Source organism: Branchiostoma floridae, chromosome 3, assembly GCF_000003815.2.
Source record: "Branchiostoma floridae strain S238N-H82 chromosome 3, Bfl_VNyyK, whole genome shotgun sequence".
Taxonomy (NCBI): Eukaryota; Metazoa; Chordata; class Leptocardii; order Amphioxiformes; family Branchiostomatidae; genus Branchiostoma; species Branchiostoma floridae.
The window spans coordinates 1,408,188-1,421,934 of NC_049981.1; the positions used below are offsets into that span (position 1 = coordinate 1,408,188).

Sequence of the window (13,747 nt, forward strand, 5' to 3'; positions counted from 1 at the left end):
AGAAAAAGCGAGACGGCAGGGCACGCGGAGCACGCGCGTGAGGCCAATTTTCGCAAGGGTAATCTGAATGCCGCAGAATGGCGCCATGGGAACGGCCAATGTGTGGTGGGAAGACTACCAGAGCGCCGCTCACGTGAGCCTCACAGGCGGGATGTCAATCAACCCGCTGTTTATTTCAGCGGGTGTGGCCTGGAACTGGGATCGCCGTGTTTGTCAATATCATCTTGCGCACTGGACAGTCGGCTTTCCGAGCAACGCTCGCGCATGCTGAAAAACTGCACTGAGTAGCGGAGTAGATTCTTCAAAGGGGGACTCAACACTGTAAGCTGGAAATTGGAAAATGAACAGCATTTTATAAGTGTATGTAAACTTTACTAGAAGACCCATCAGATTGTATTATACTCTACTCTTTACTTCAGATAGCCGTGCGTGGTGAACGAATATGCAAGAAATCGCATCATCCGTTTATTAGTCGCGGCCAACATATAATATAGAAGAAAAGTTGTAGATTTGAAGGTAGAAAAATCTCATTTTTATTTTATTTTCATAGGATTACTTAGTCTATTAGTATTGTTTAGGCGACAGTACAACGCTATTACTATTAGTGTTCGCCCGCTCTGGCTGTTGCCCCGCAATAATGGACGTAATGCATGCCTCTAACAATGTCTAATAGTCTCACCTACGGACTGTACCGCTCTTCTGGTCGCTGCGCTTAGTGTACGGAAGGGGGCGCTGTCGCACGGCTTCGTACAATTTAGGGACTAATAGACAAAATTTGGCCGGGCGGCGGCAATTTTTTCTAAGTGTTTTACGGCGCCCAAAGCGTCCGGCGGTCCTGAACTGCCGAACGTGCTGAACCACTTAATGACGGTTCACCGCCCGGCGCGCGGACCGGCAGCCTCGCGGGCCGGACGGCTTTCACGTAGGCGGACCGTGTGGACTGCCCTCGGACCGGTCCGAACCGTTCGGGGCGAGTTGATTTTCACACAGGCAGCTGCTTTAGTAACTGCTTTTTGGCATAAAGAATACATGTAGTTCCACATTGCTACTTCACTACCCCTGTTAGAGAATTTAGACCAGTTCAACGGCTTAATTGACTAGAGTATTCGCCTTGTATTCAGCAGGTCCTGAGTTCAATCCCTGACAACGTCATGCCAAATACTTATAAAATTCTGTGCTTAGCGCTCTTGAAAAAATGTATGGGAGTTGAACACACACCATTCCAGTGGACTATCCTCTGCTGTAGTGATTGCACAACATCATGTTACCTTATAGTATGCTCTTTCTGTTATATTAAAAATTTAGCAAGCCCATTTGCATTGAGCAGAACTTCAAATCTTTTTTTCCCGTAGTATTTGGTTCAAAATTGTAGTTGTTGATATGTACTTTTTTCAATGACAACATCTCTGCAAATTGGAGTTTGAACCCTGTTGGCTATCCAGATTTTGAGGTAGTATCCTATCCACCATGTCACCTCAAGCAAGGATAACAAAAAAACAAATTAGAGCAGTCTTTGTTTCCCCCCAGGACCCTTCCCCACCCCAGCCAACCTCCCCACACTGGGTTCACTGCAGAAGAAACACCGGGCCAGGGTCTTTCCTCCCAACAACAATGTAAGTCTGTTAGAATTACTATATACTTTTATAGTATCATGTTCTTCCCTCCTAACAAATGTCAGTATTACATTTTAGCACCTCTATCAGGGTCTTTCCTACTATTGAGTCCTAACAGCAATGTAAGCTTTTACAACAGGAGCTGCTGTTTTATTCGGAGTCTAACCTCCTCAAAAGAACATAGCTGGATAAAGTTTTGCAAAGTACACAATAGAGTTAATTCCAGTTGTGGCGGCCATGTTGGATTTCCGGGGTCATCCGGGGTCATGGCACCAGAACGAGACTGCAGGTGGTACCATCTGGGCATTCTACTATATAGGCTGTATTGCAGACATAAGTATGTCATCTTTGGGAGTGCATTTCACCCCTCTAAGGTTAACAACTGCACAATATATGCCTGTTATCTATAGAAAATATTGTTAGGCACATTTGAATTTGATTTTGGTGATTTTTTTTATCAATTTTTCACATTTTTTTATGGGTGACCTGAGAACAATTAGTGTCAGTGTTTATATCATCCATTAGTGCTTTGTATTGGTAACTGTGATATAGTAGGTTTACTATTGGGGTTAAACCCTACAAATACACAAAATATGGGGATGACATCTTTGCGGGTAGAAATTTAGAAGACATTTGGCAGTTGTTCTGATGATTTATTGATGCCAAGATCCGTTCTGCAAACTACGCTCTATGGGAATGTCATGCCGGGTGTGCTCCTCTACTTTCTTCCCAATTCATGTTTTCATTGTTTTATTCTAGTTTACACAACATAACCCTACACAAAAAGTCCACGTGTTGGGTCCATAAAATTGTGGGATGAAATGTAGCAGATTTTTTTCTGTTAGGGATTTTTCAATGCCAATGTTGAGAAAAACGTAAATTTTATCGTCAGTAGAAGAGGTAAATTGGTGATAGAACTTAGTAATACATGTACGTAGTTTTATGAACAGATCTGTCAGTCCGATATTTTCATGTTTTTGTAGGGTTTAATAACAGTTACCGATACACAGCGCACATGGAGGATATAAACACTGACATTAATTGTTCTCAGGTCACCCATTAAAAAAATGTGAAAAATTAATAAAAAATATCACCAAAATCAAGTTCAAATGTCCCAAACAATATTTTCTATAGATAACAGGCATATATTGTGCAGTTGTTAACCTTAGAGGGGTGAAATGCACTCCCAAAGATGACATACTTATGTCTGCAATACAGCCTATATAGTAGAATGCCCAGCTGGTACCACCTGCAGTCTCGTTCTGGTGCCATGACCCCGGATGACCCCGGAAATCCAACATGGCCGCCACAACTGGAATTAACTCTATTACAGGGTGGGACTATCATATTTGTGTTTTTATTGTATTTCAGTGTATCAAGCCTCAAGCATTTATCAGTATGTAAAGACATGGTTGCTTGGTGTTGGGTTACTGGTAAGTGATTACGTTCTATATCCGACAGGTCGTCAACCGAGGCTTCGCGCAGTATGACGTCTTCGGCACGGGTTCCCATGACGCAACAGGAGAGCGCCAGACGAGCGTTCTGATCGAATGCAGTTGGAAGGACGTGACCTCTGTCCTCCAGCTGCCACCTTACAACTCTGACACTGTCATGGTGGGTATCACACTGCAGTTCTTAGTGGGTATCACACTGCAGTTTATGTCAATATGGGTATCACTCTGCTGTTCATATTCTGTTCATATTCGACAAAAAAGTTCACTAAGCTCTCTACCTTCAGCACATCCGAGCAGTTCCCGGGGACATGAAGAGCGCCGCCTACAACATCTACAGGGAACTGCAGACCCTGTCTGTAAGTCTGTTTTTCTTCTGAAAACGATAAAGAAACCCTATGTGTCACACAATTCTAATAGATTTCCTCAAAATGTTTTGGTATTTTTTAATCTCATCTAATGATTTATTTATTAATCCATATCTTCCAGATATTCTCATCACGACACAAATCCAGCAATCAATCCCATTATTATGAAATAAGTAAAACTTATATTTTGAAAATTTGAAAATAAATAGGAGAGTAAAACATATGTCCTCAGAATAAGGCAATGCATAAGAAGAAATAACCTTTAGCAGTCCAAAGTCTTCCAATCTGTGCTATGAAAAAATACAATTGTATCTACAGAGTCTTAAAGCATTGTTTTACTGTTTCCAAAAAGATAAACAATAAAAAAAGATCACCTTCTGTGGTCATTAGTGTTCCTACACATATATCCAATGCCAAAACAAAATTTACTGAGGCTTGTAACATCTTGCTGTTTCCTGAAGAATTTTTCACGTTGTGCAGGGTTTTGTGGAAGGACTGAAAACAGGAGAAGTCCTGTGGTGCCTGGAGGAAAATGCTACTCCTCTCACTACTACTGTTAGTAACTTCATACAAGGTAAGTGTGTGAGCTTAAAAAATAATTATGCTTGACTCCATCCATCACAATCTTTGTCTATGTCTTCATCTTTGAATCCTCAATAATATACAATGTAGTCCATTTTGTGAATGCCACCAAGGTCAGATAGGACTAGAACACTAACCCAGGGTTGGACAAGTCCACTAGCCCGATTGTCCAGAGCAAGTGAAAGTGCTGATTGGACAAGTGCTTGTCTTACCCCCCTTGCCTGATCGGGCAAGTAAGATTTTTCCATAAGTGAGATTTTGCCATACTTATTTCTTTTCCCTGTCATGGCATCAACCAAGCATTATTCAACATTGCAAAATGGAACCAATAATGAAAGAAGTCCATTGCTAGAAGCGAGAATACAAAAGAAAAAATGTTCTTAAAATTTTGGGCAAGCGAAAAGTTGGTTTGAGCAAGTAAATTTTGTATGTTCTTTCCCGATCGATAGGACAAGTGAATTTTAGAAAACTAATGTTAAACATTGTAAAGATTATGATGCAGTCTGTTACTGCCTGTTCGTACATGACAAATGGTGTAGTGAGGAAAGAAATTCTATAGGCTGTTGGTCTGAGCCTTGGGGACGATGATTCTGCGAATTTGAAGACCTTCTGTTATCTCTGACCTGATCATTTTTATATTTCACTTCCTGCAGAGTTCACCGAGCTGCATGTCAAGAAGCCAGCCCTTCAGGTAAGACTTACTGTGGCTTATCTTAAGGGATGCGTACCTAAACCCACGTTTAGGTACAAGTCCGAATTCGAATCCAGAGGTTTAGGTACAGGTCCGGACCTAATGAGTCCGGATCTAAATGCATGGCATTAAAATATTACATTATAATATGTTATAACGGCAAAACAATGTATTAAAAAGGGTAGAAGCATGTTTGAACCAATAAAAACGTGTTTATTATGGTAGACACATGATGCAACAAAAATTTGACCCTTGTTGTTTTTCTCTCACTGGGGCTCAGAGACTGCTATGGTGATTTCACAGTAATTTTAACTGTCAAAGTGGCCATCCCCTAACCTGTTATCATGCCTGGCTTGCACTTATTAGATACAGGTCCAGTACCGGTACACCAGGGTTCCTGTAATTTTGTATCTGTACCTAATTGATTGTACCGGTACTGTATCGGTACACTGTACCAGTACGCATCCCTATGTCTTACATAATTTCATTGGCTTTCAAACATTGTACAAGTAAAGCAAAAGAACAGGATGAAAACAGATCTAAGATGGGAAGAAAACTTGAACCTAATCATATCCTTTTTCTGAAACTACAGTCACTAAAATTGGGACAGACTTAAATTTTCTCAGAGTCTGTTTTCAGGCATGTTGCCAGTTCAGGAGAATTTTTTATAATCCAAATCTTGAAAAAAAACAGCAAAGGGAAGTGTTATAGCTTACTAAGGAAGGTTTGCATCGACATGTACATGCTTGTACCGACTGAGTATAGCCTCATCGGCTTCCATTGAATGTAAAGAAAATTGATCATTGATAGAACTGAAGAGGATGACAAATAAGTTTTCCAATAGATGAAAAATATTAATTCCCTCAATAAAGTATGTACATTTTACTGTAGATTGTCCTTTGTATTATAGCGATAGAAGCATTCTATTTGACTATGTGTTAAGTAAAATTCCACACTTCAGATACTCGAATGATAAAGAGAAATTAATTTTCCTTACAGCTTTTGATAAACCAACCTAACAGCTAGCTACATGTACATTTATGCAATTACCAAGAAGCAAGAGGAAGTTGAATACAGAGTAGATTAGACATATACATATAAAAGTATACTATTGTTTCCATACACCTTTCTCACGCGGCGGCCATGATAGTTCGAAGACGAGGTCAATGAGGCAAACAGACAAAACTTATCTCTAAAATCAGCTGCCATTTAGATTTCCCCCAAACCACACAAATCTTCACAATATAACTTAAGATCAAATAATAAATATTATAACTAGTGTTATGCACCGAAAGATGTAGCGAATTAGAGTAGTGTAGACTGACCCCATAGTCCCTTAAGAGATGCAAAATAAAAACATAATAATGCAAATATTTGACGGACATGCAGCAAAATTTCTTATTGGTCGCTTTCCTAATTGATTGGCTATCATTGGTTGAACTGCTAATTATGATGGACAGTCTTTTGTTTGCCTCATTGAACTCGTTTTAGATCTATCATGGCCGCCGCGTGAGAAAGGTGTATTGTTACATGTACATGATTGTTACCACGTGACCTATACTTAGCCCAGTGGGGCAGAAATGTGCAATAAAGGTCTTCATTCATTAAATCCATGTTTTGTGTTTTTTGTATGTAGAAAGTACAGAATGAGGCAGACATCAACTCCCCGATGCACTCCATGCTGCTCCCACCAAGGAAGGACCTGGACTTCACCGAGGCACTCTGGGAAAAACTCTTGGGTAGACTTATACTGTGTACTTGTACCTTACTCTAAACTTAGGTCACAAAGAAATTGTGCAAATTTTATGGCCTGGTGTGAGATGTCCAAAACATACGACTACAAATGTACCATTTAGTTTGGCTTACTACCTCTCAAATTCAATCTACAACATTATAACATGTGGATGATTGATTGATTGGCTGATTGATTGATTGATTTGTACTTGCAGGCTGCAGTGGTTACCAGGAGCTGGTGGAATGTCTGCAGCTGGTCTGTACAGCTTTGCAGCAGGGGAAGATTCAACCTATGGTAAGGGCAGGGCTTTAGCCAGCTCGAATTTTTTTTCCGTCAGCCGTCGCGAAAACCGCGAAAATTAACTTAGAAGGACTGAACTGAGACCTTGAAAAACGGGTTTTAATGAGATTATCGTATGCGAAACGGCGCCGACACACATTGTCAACAATCATAACAATAGCAAAACAAACAGTTTATGGCTTTTACAGCCGTGGACAGCGTCCCCAAGCCGCCTGTAGCTTCCACCAAGGATTTTTGTCCATCAAGGTTGACGGATTGGTTTTAAAATTTTTCCGTCAGATGCAGCAAATTTCCGTCAATTGACGGAAAAACGGACGCTGGCTAAAGCCCTGGGTAAGGGGGAGGGGTGTAGAGTCTATACTATAGTTTTTGTTTGATCGAATAACCGGTAAACTGCCATTAGGTAATGGTGACACACCTATTTTGTACAGTAAAACCAAACTGTACCTTTTTGATCCACTCACGCTAGGAAGGACCCCCATTCTTTTCAATGATAGATTTCAATTACTCTCCAAGCAGAGGTTCAACTACACCTTTTTTTTATGTGTTTTTTTGTTTTTGTTTTTTATCTGGCTTTTTGTTTTGTACTGTTTCCTTTTTGGCCATGAGACACAAAGAACAAAATAGAAAGCCCAATATAAACTCCTAAATGCACATTTAAAGAATAGCTGGAGCCCCACCTCCACATGGAGAGTAGTTTTCGATATCTTTTTAATATGTTCAAATTCACACAAAGTGATACACAATGCAAAAGTTCCTCAAATAACTGAGTAGTTGTTTGACTTTGAGGAACATTGAACATAATGTGCATCATATTACCTTCATCAACAAAACAAGTGTTGTTGTTCCTTTGTGTTTACCAGGTTCACCGTAGCAACCAGAGCGAGCTGGCGTGCTTGGTGCGAGAGTCGTTCAAGGGGGCAATGCGCGCGCCGGACCTGGATGGTTTGCTGCCTGTCCGTCTGCTGGCAGAGATTGGGGTAGAGAAGATGAAGAGGGACTATACACACTTCTTCATTGGTAAACTGGGGAAAATATAATAAGATAAAGAATTAGATAGATTATTGATTGATATGCAAATGTGTTATTTTAGAGAATGGAAAGGGAATATGCAAACTTCTTTATTGGTAAAAAAAAAAGGAGAAAAACACATGTAGATAAATGAATAGAACAGTTGTTGGTTAAACTCTGCAAATGTGCTATAGAAAATGAAGGGGGACTACACACACTTCTGCATCTGAAAACTTGGACAAAACATTCGAGAAAGAAACAGAAAAATTATTGTTTAATGCAATTTTGCTATCTAAAATGAACACAGTCCTTCATCTATTGCTAAAATTTGAAGACAGAAAAACTGGACAAAAGCATAAGAGTATATGTTACTAAGACATGGATGGAAACGAATAGACAGAAAAAGGAGTAGAATAATGATCAAGCCACAACAATTTATTTCCTTGTTTCTTTGATATTGAAGTATGTTGAAGATTTGTTAAAAATGCAAAAATATACTCCTAACCTTTCAGGGATTGTAGGATATTTGCATCTGATTTGTATTTATTGTGTATTCATTTTTACATTATATAATTCGAGCACAGACATTCATCAAGGGCAACAGTTTTGAAAACTGTCAGCCATTAGTTTTCTTTTTTTTTTCTCTTGTCTGCAACCTCCACAGCTGAGGAGCTGACGACCTTGAGTCAGCTGTCAGCCTACCTGAAGACGGACGCAAGTCTGGAGGACAATCTTGCCTTACTGCACAAACTTCACGTGATCTTAGAGATGGTTGCAGCCTGTAAGGCTTTCTTGGACCTTCCTCACGAGAACCTGAGGACTCTATTAGGGTAAGGACACAGTGGGAGGGGGGCGACATTGCCTTACTGCACAAACTTCATGTGATCTTAGAGATGGTGGCAGCCTGTAAGGCTTTCCTCGACCTTCCTCATGAGAACCTGAGGACTCTGTTAGGGTAAGGAGTCATGGGGAGGGGGACAACCTTCGGCCTTACTGCACAAACTTCACATGATCTTAGAGATGGTGGCAGCCTGTGAGGCTTTCCTTGACCTTCCTCACGAAAACCTAAGGACACTGTTAGGGTAAGGACACAGTGGGAGGGGGGCGACCTTGCCTAACTGCACAAACTTCACGTGATCTTAGAGATGGTGGCAGCCTGTGAGGCTTTCCTTGACCTTCCTCACGAAAACCTAAGGACACTGTTAGGGTAAGGACACAGTGGGAGGGGGGCGACCTTGTCTTACTGCACAAACTTCACGTGATCTTAGAGATGGTGGCAGCCTGTAAGGCTTTCCTCGACCTTCCTCACGAGAACCTGAGGACTCTGCTATGGTGTAACACAGAGTGGGAGGGGGGGTTTGGGGGGGTCGACCTTGCCTAATACTGCACAAACTTCACGTCATCTATGCTCAGCTGATCACTGTGATCACTAAGCAATAGGGAGTAAAAGTTTGGAAGACAACAGCACACTTCTGGCCTATTACAGCACCCTTCCGCCAACTCCGGTCAGATTTGAACTCCGACCTGGAACCTTACATTGTAGTGAACTGCGACATTTTCCATGTCCCCACACAGAATGGCCCTCCAGCACTACGGCAACCATTGTCATGACGACGGCCACACCTTCCAGCTGCCCCTCAGTGCAGGTGCCTGCGTCAAGAGAGTCTATGAAAGGTATGTGGAAATCCTCTCAATCTTAATGTCTTAGCCCGCCTTTTAGAATAAAATCCTACTTTTTACCCACTGTAAAGAAAAATACAATACACCCATTTTTTGCTGCCAAGGTTTCTTGATAAACCATTTTTCTTTATGCCTCTCTCTCTGTGACTAACATTCCTTCTAGTCTTCCTTCCCTCCAAGTTTTTTTATACTCCCATTGCTGTCCTCCAATTCTTACATTGTTTCCTTCCTTCTGTCCTAGATTTTCTTTCTTCTATATCTTCATTCTCTTTCTTTGTATTTTCCCTCCATACTACATTCTTTTCATTTTCATTCATCTCATTTCGTTCTACATCATGTGTCCTTCCTCCATTCCTTTACTGTCTCTTCATCATTTCTTCCTTCCCTCTTGAGTCCTTAGGCCATGTTGATTTGATTATATGGATGACATCCTCCGGGAACTCCAAAATTGATGCGAGCGAGCGAATAAAAAAAAGTTGGCCAAAAAAAAAAAGTTGCCTTCAGTATGAAATCTAAGTGGCCAGGAAGGTTGAACATAGGACTAAACACACATAGTATGGTATACCATGATCCTCTGGACCTGAATTTTCTGTACTGGTACCTCTCCCAACCAACAATAGATTTTTTTTTTTCTTTCCGTCCTTTCACATCTTATTCTTTGACTTTAAATTCATTTTGGCATTCTATATATGGCATTAGTTATCTGTTTTCTGATACTTTTTTTTCAATCTACGGAATATTTGTGCTCATTTTACAGCTGCTTTGCACAATTTACTGTGTGGTCAAAAACTTTTCTTTTTTTTGGAAATGGCCGAAAATTGGTGCGAGTGCGGATGTCATCCATATAATCAAATCAACGTGGCCTTACTTCCACTCCTATTCTATGGCTTCTCCTATTCACACACAGAAAAGAATCATATCAGGATCTTTAACTTGGTTTTGTTGTATAAAGGTCTTCATGTACTATTGCGTAATTTAAATGCTCAACTGCGTAATGTTCGATGACACCCAAAATAACTCTAACTCTCTTTATTGAATGAATGAATGAATGAATGAAGACCTTTATTGCACATTTTCGCCCCACTGGGCTAAGTACAGGTCACACGGTAAGAATCACATATATGTAACAATGGGAACAGTCATACACATCTATATAATGTAGATGTGCGTCTAATCTATTCTAGGACATTCGACTTCCTCTCGCTTCTTGGTAATTGTATAAATGTAGCTAGCTGTATGGTTGGTTAGAGTTGGTTTATCGAAAGCTGTCAGGAATATAAATTTCTCTTTACTATTCAAGTATTTAAAGATTTATTGTTTGTTTATTGTAGAAGCCAGGCTGCAGTGTGGAGGTTGGAGCAGACGTCAGGAGGGAAGGACGACCAGGTGACGTCAGTGTGTCAGATCAGCACGCGGCCGCTGTACGATCACGCTGTGTGTGATGTGGGAGGTGGGCAGCAGGACTTTCATACTAACTGAACAAAGAGACTCTTTTTACACAACCAATACAGTAGAAGCCAGTTAATTGCACAACGGATTAACGCACACTTCTGTTAACTGCACGGAATCCCCAAATCCCAAACCGGTGCGGTCCAGCAAGATAACTTCGCATTATTGCACCAGCCGGATAATTGCACAAAATTCACTGGCAAATTGGCCGTGCAATTAAGCGGCTTCTACTGTACTTTATTCTCACCAACATTTCGGCGACCGTCTGTCACCTTCTTCAGGACAATTCTGACTGGTTCACATTGTACTGCAGGACAAGTGTCGCTGCTCATAGCTCAGATGCGGTCACAAAATGTAATTTAATTGTAAAGTATTCACATATGTACAAACAGATTTATGCAAAGTATTTACAATGCGGTCCCAAAGGCAAAGGAGTGTAGGACAATGTGAACCAGTCAGAAATGTCCTGAAGAAGGTGACAGACGGTCACCGAAACGTCGGTGAGAATAAAGCAATGGTTGTGTAAAAAGAGTATCTTTATTCAGTGACATACCAACCTGATGAAATTAATCACGGAGGGGTTTCGTATTAACTGTTATTCATGATTGGGGTTGTGTGTGTAACTGCAGGGTGTTTCGCACAGAACCAAGAGGTCGCTGGTTTGAATCCTCAAGGAGGTTGAAAGAGGGAAAGGAGTCGGCTCATAATTAGCACCTTGCCGCGGCCTTTGTTTTGCCCTGTTAAACCCTGCTGTGTCCCATTGTTCAGGGTGGCCGGCGGCAGTCCTTTGTAACCATGTTTGACTCCCCATAAAAGCCGCATAATGAGCCAGTCATGACGTCAGGGCAGCGGCAGGGACCGAGGCCGGCCCGATTAGAAGTCGAAGCCCCTTCGGTTTCCGACAATTTCCTTATTTGGATTGCGCAGTAGAGCTGCGCAGAAATCGGCATTCGAAAGAAAACAACATGGCGATCATGGCGATAGTTTGTTTTCCTTTCTACGACGAACATAGGTTTGTTTACAGCCATTTCTTTGGACTTATGTCATTTTTTTGGCCTTAGAAATATGGAGAAATATGTATAGATTTATGTTCTTATTACAAACATATAGCACTTTTCCAAAATAAACTTGAGGTTTTTACGTATTATACAGGTCTTTGTCGTTCCATTCATGTATTTTTTGGCGGTGGGCACTTACGATTTTTTCTGGGGTCTTAGCCTTCTTTTTCTGTATCAAAGTTGAGCTTGATAAGGTCTCCATGGATGGTCTGGTGCAAAGGGTGAAGTTGGGGCATCAAATAAATCTCCTTGCGAGGCGAATTTTGAGAGGCTAGTTTTCTCGACAAGCTGGACAACATGCCTCTAGATAAATTCTTATTTTTGAATTATTTTCCAGAAAGAGTTAATAATTTTTCTGGGATGTTTTTATCACAGACTTTATCATGATTCCTTCCATCTCATTTAGCCAGCCACCGTATTCGTAGGCTTGAAAACATAATGCAACAGTCCCGCTTGTTTGACTGCAAGTTTCAAGCCTGTCGTGCGTCGGAGATCCTCCGTCTTGGGGCTTGCTTGATTTCCGTGCTATCGGCATCTTTATAATATAATAATAAAGCAAAGAGCGTTGTTGCTGTTCTTCTATCTACAACTCTCAACTTTTGAAAATCTTCCCCAAAGTTACTCTATTGTTCTTGTTGCCCGGCCATCATTCATGCTGTTGTCATTTATAATAGAGTGAACAATGAAAACAATGCCGATAGTCGGCTGGGTGTATGTAAATCAAGACCAATTCGCACCCCAATGTTAATGTTTTTTTCACAAGTGAGTCGAAGATGGTTGAAAAGGGACAAATTATGAGCCGACTCCTTTCCCTCTTTCAACCTCCATCCTGACATGCTACTGATCTTACGCCCTTGAGAAAGGCACTTAACACGACTTTCCTCGCTCCACCCAGCCATGAAAATGTGTACCTGACTTTGGCTGGGGAGGTAAAAGGCAGTGGAAGGAGAGGGATGGGCTCCACCTTCCAATACCTTGCCCTAGACATAGTGGATAACAGCCCACTGCCAGTGCGGCCTTGAAAAGCCACCTATAATTGTTTACCTTTGTGAAATTGGTTTTCCAAGTGTCTGTCTGTATGTCCACAAGTGACAGTTTGTAGTCAGCCCGTTATGAAGCTATGGATGTGTGATAATATTTGATACATGTATGTGGGTAAGTCTTGGGATGACAAAGAGCAAGGTACATTCGGAGCAACTTTTCTTGGTGCTGCAGCAAAATTCTTATACATTCATTCAGTTCTTGTCTGATTGTTGTTCGAATTCTCTATTTCAGACATGACCTTAGGTGACCCCATGGCAGACACACAGCCTAACTTCCTAACCACAGTACAACAGAGCAGGGTCTCCTTCACCTGAACACCCCTGTATGTGGAATGGAACAGGCCCGTTTCATGAAGTAGTTAATGATGTTGTTGGACCATACTATTATCAAAAGGGGGTTCATACTTTTATATACGATATATATATGTCGATACTTTTATATACGATATATATATATACGATATATATATGTTCATACTTTTATATACGATATATATCAACTTTCATACAATAACAATAGTAGTAACAAAGAAAGGTTTCAAACTTGGAGTGTTAAGGGGGCACACACCAGTTTATTTGGGGTTTCAATTGGAGGCGGCATACCCTAAAGTCTAGCGACCAGCTTTACCAGGGAATTATCCTGAAGCAAAATAACTGTATATCTGGTGATAGCATATTCCTTTAGCTACAAGACAAACTAATTTTCGATCCTTCAACTTCTCTGATTTTAAAAAATTTGAGGGAAAAAATCATTATTTTCATGTAA

At 40.8% G+C, this 13,747-nt stretch overlaps 1 protein-coding gene across 1 annotated transcript; it reads left to right on the top strand.

Moving 5' to 3' along the window:
* Positions 1-67: 67 nt before the first annotated feature.
* LOC118411032 (protein zwilch homolog) lies at positions 68-13,537 on the top strand. The gene is made up of 13 exons (XM_035813036.1): positions 68-182; positions 1,528-1,613; positions 3,075-3,227; positions 3,352-3,423; positions 3,913-4,006; positions 4,668-4,705; positions 6,342-6,444; positions 6,655-6,734; positions 7,604-7,760; positions 8,416-8,581; positions 9,327-9,425; positions 10,763-10,881; positions 13,214-13,537. The coding sequence occupies exons 1-13, from the start codon at positions 68-70 to the stop codon at positions 13,294-13,296; spliced, it is 1,365 nt and encodes a 454-aa protein (XP_035668929.1). The 3' UTR covers positions 13,297-13,537.
* Positions 13,538-13,747: the final 210 nt, after the last annotated feature.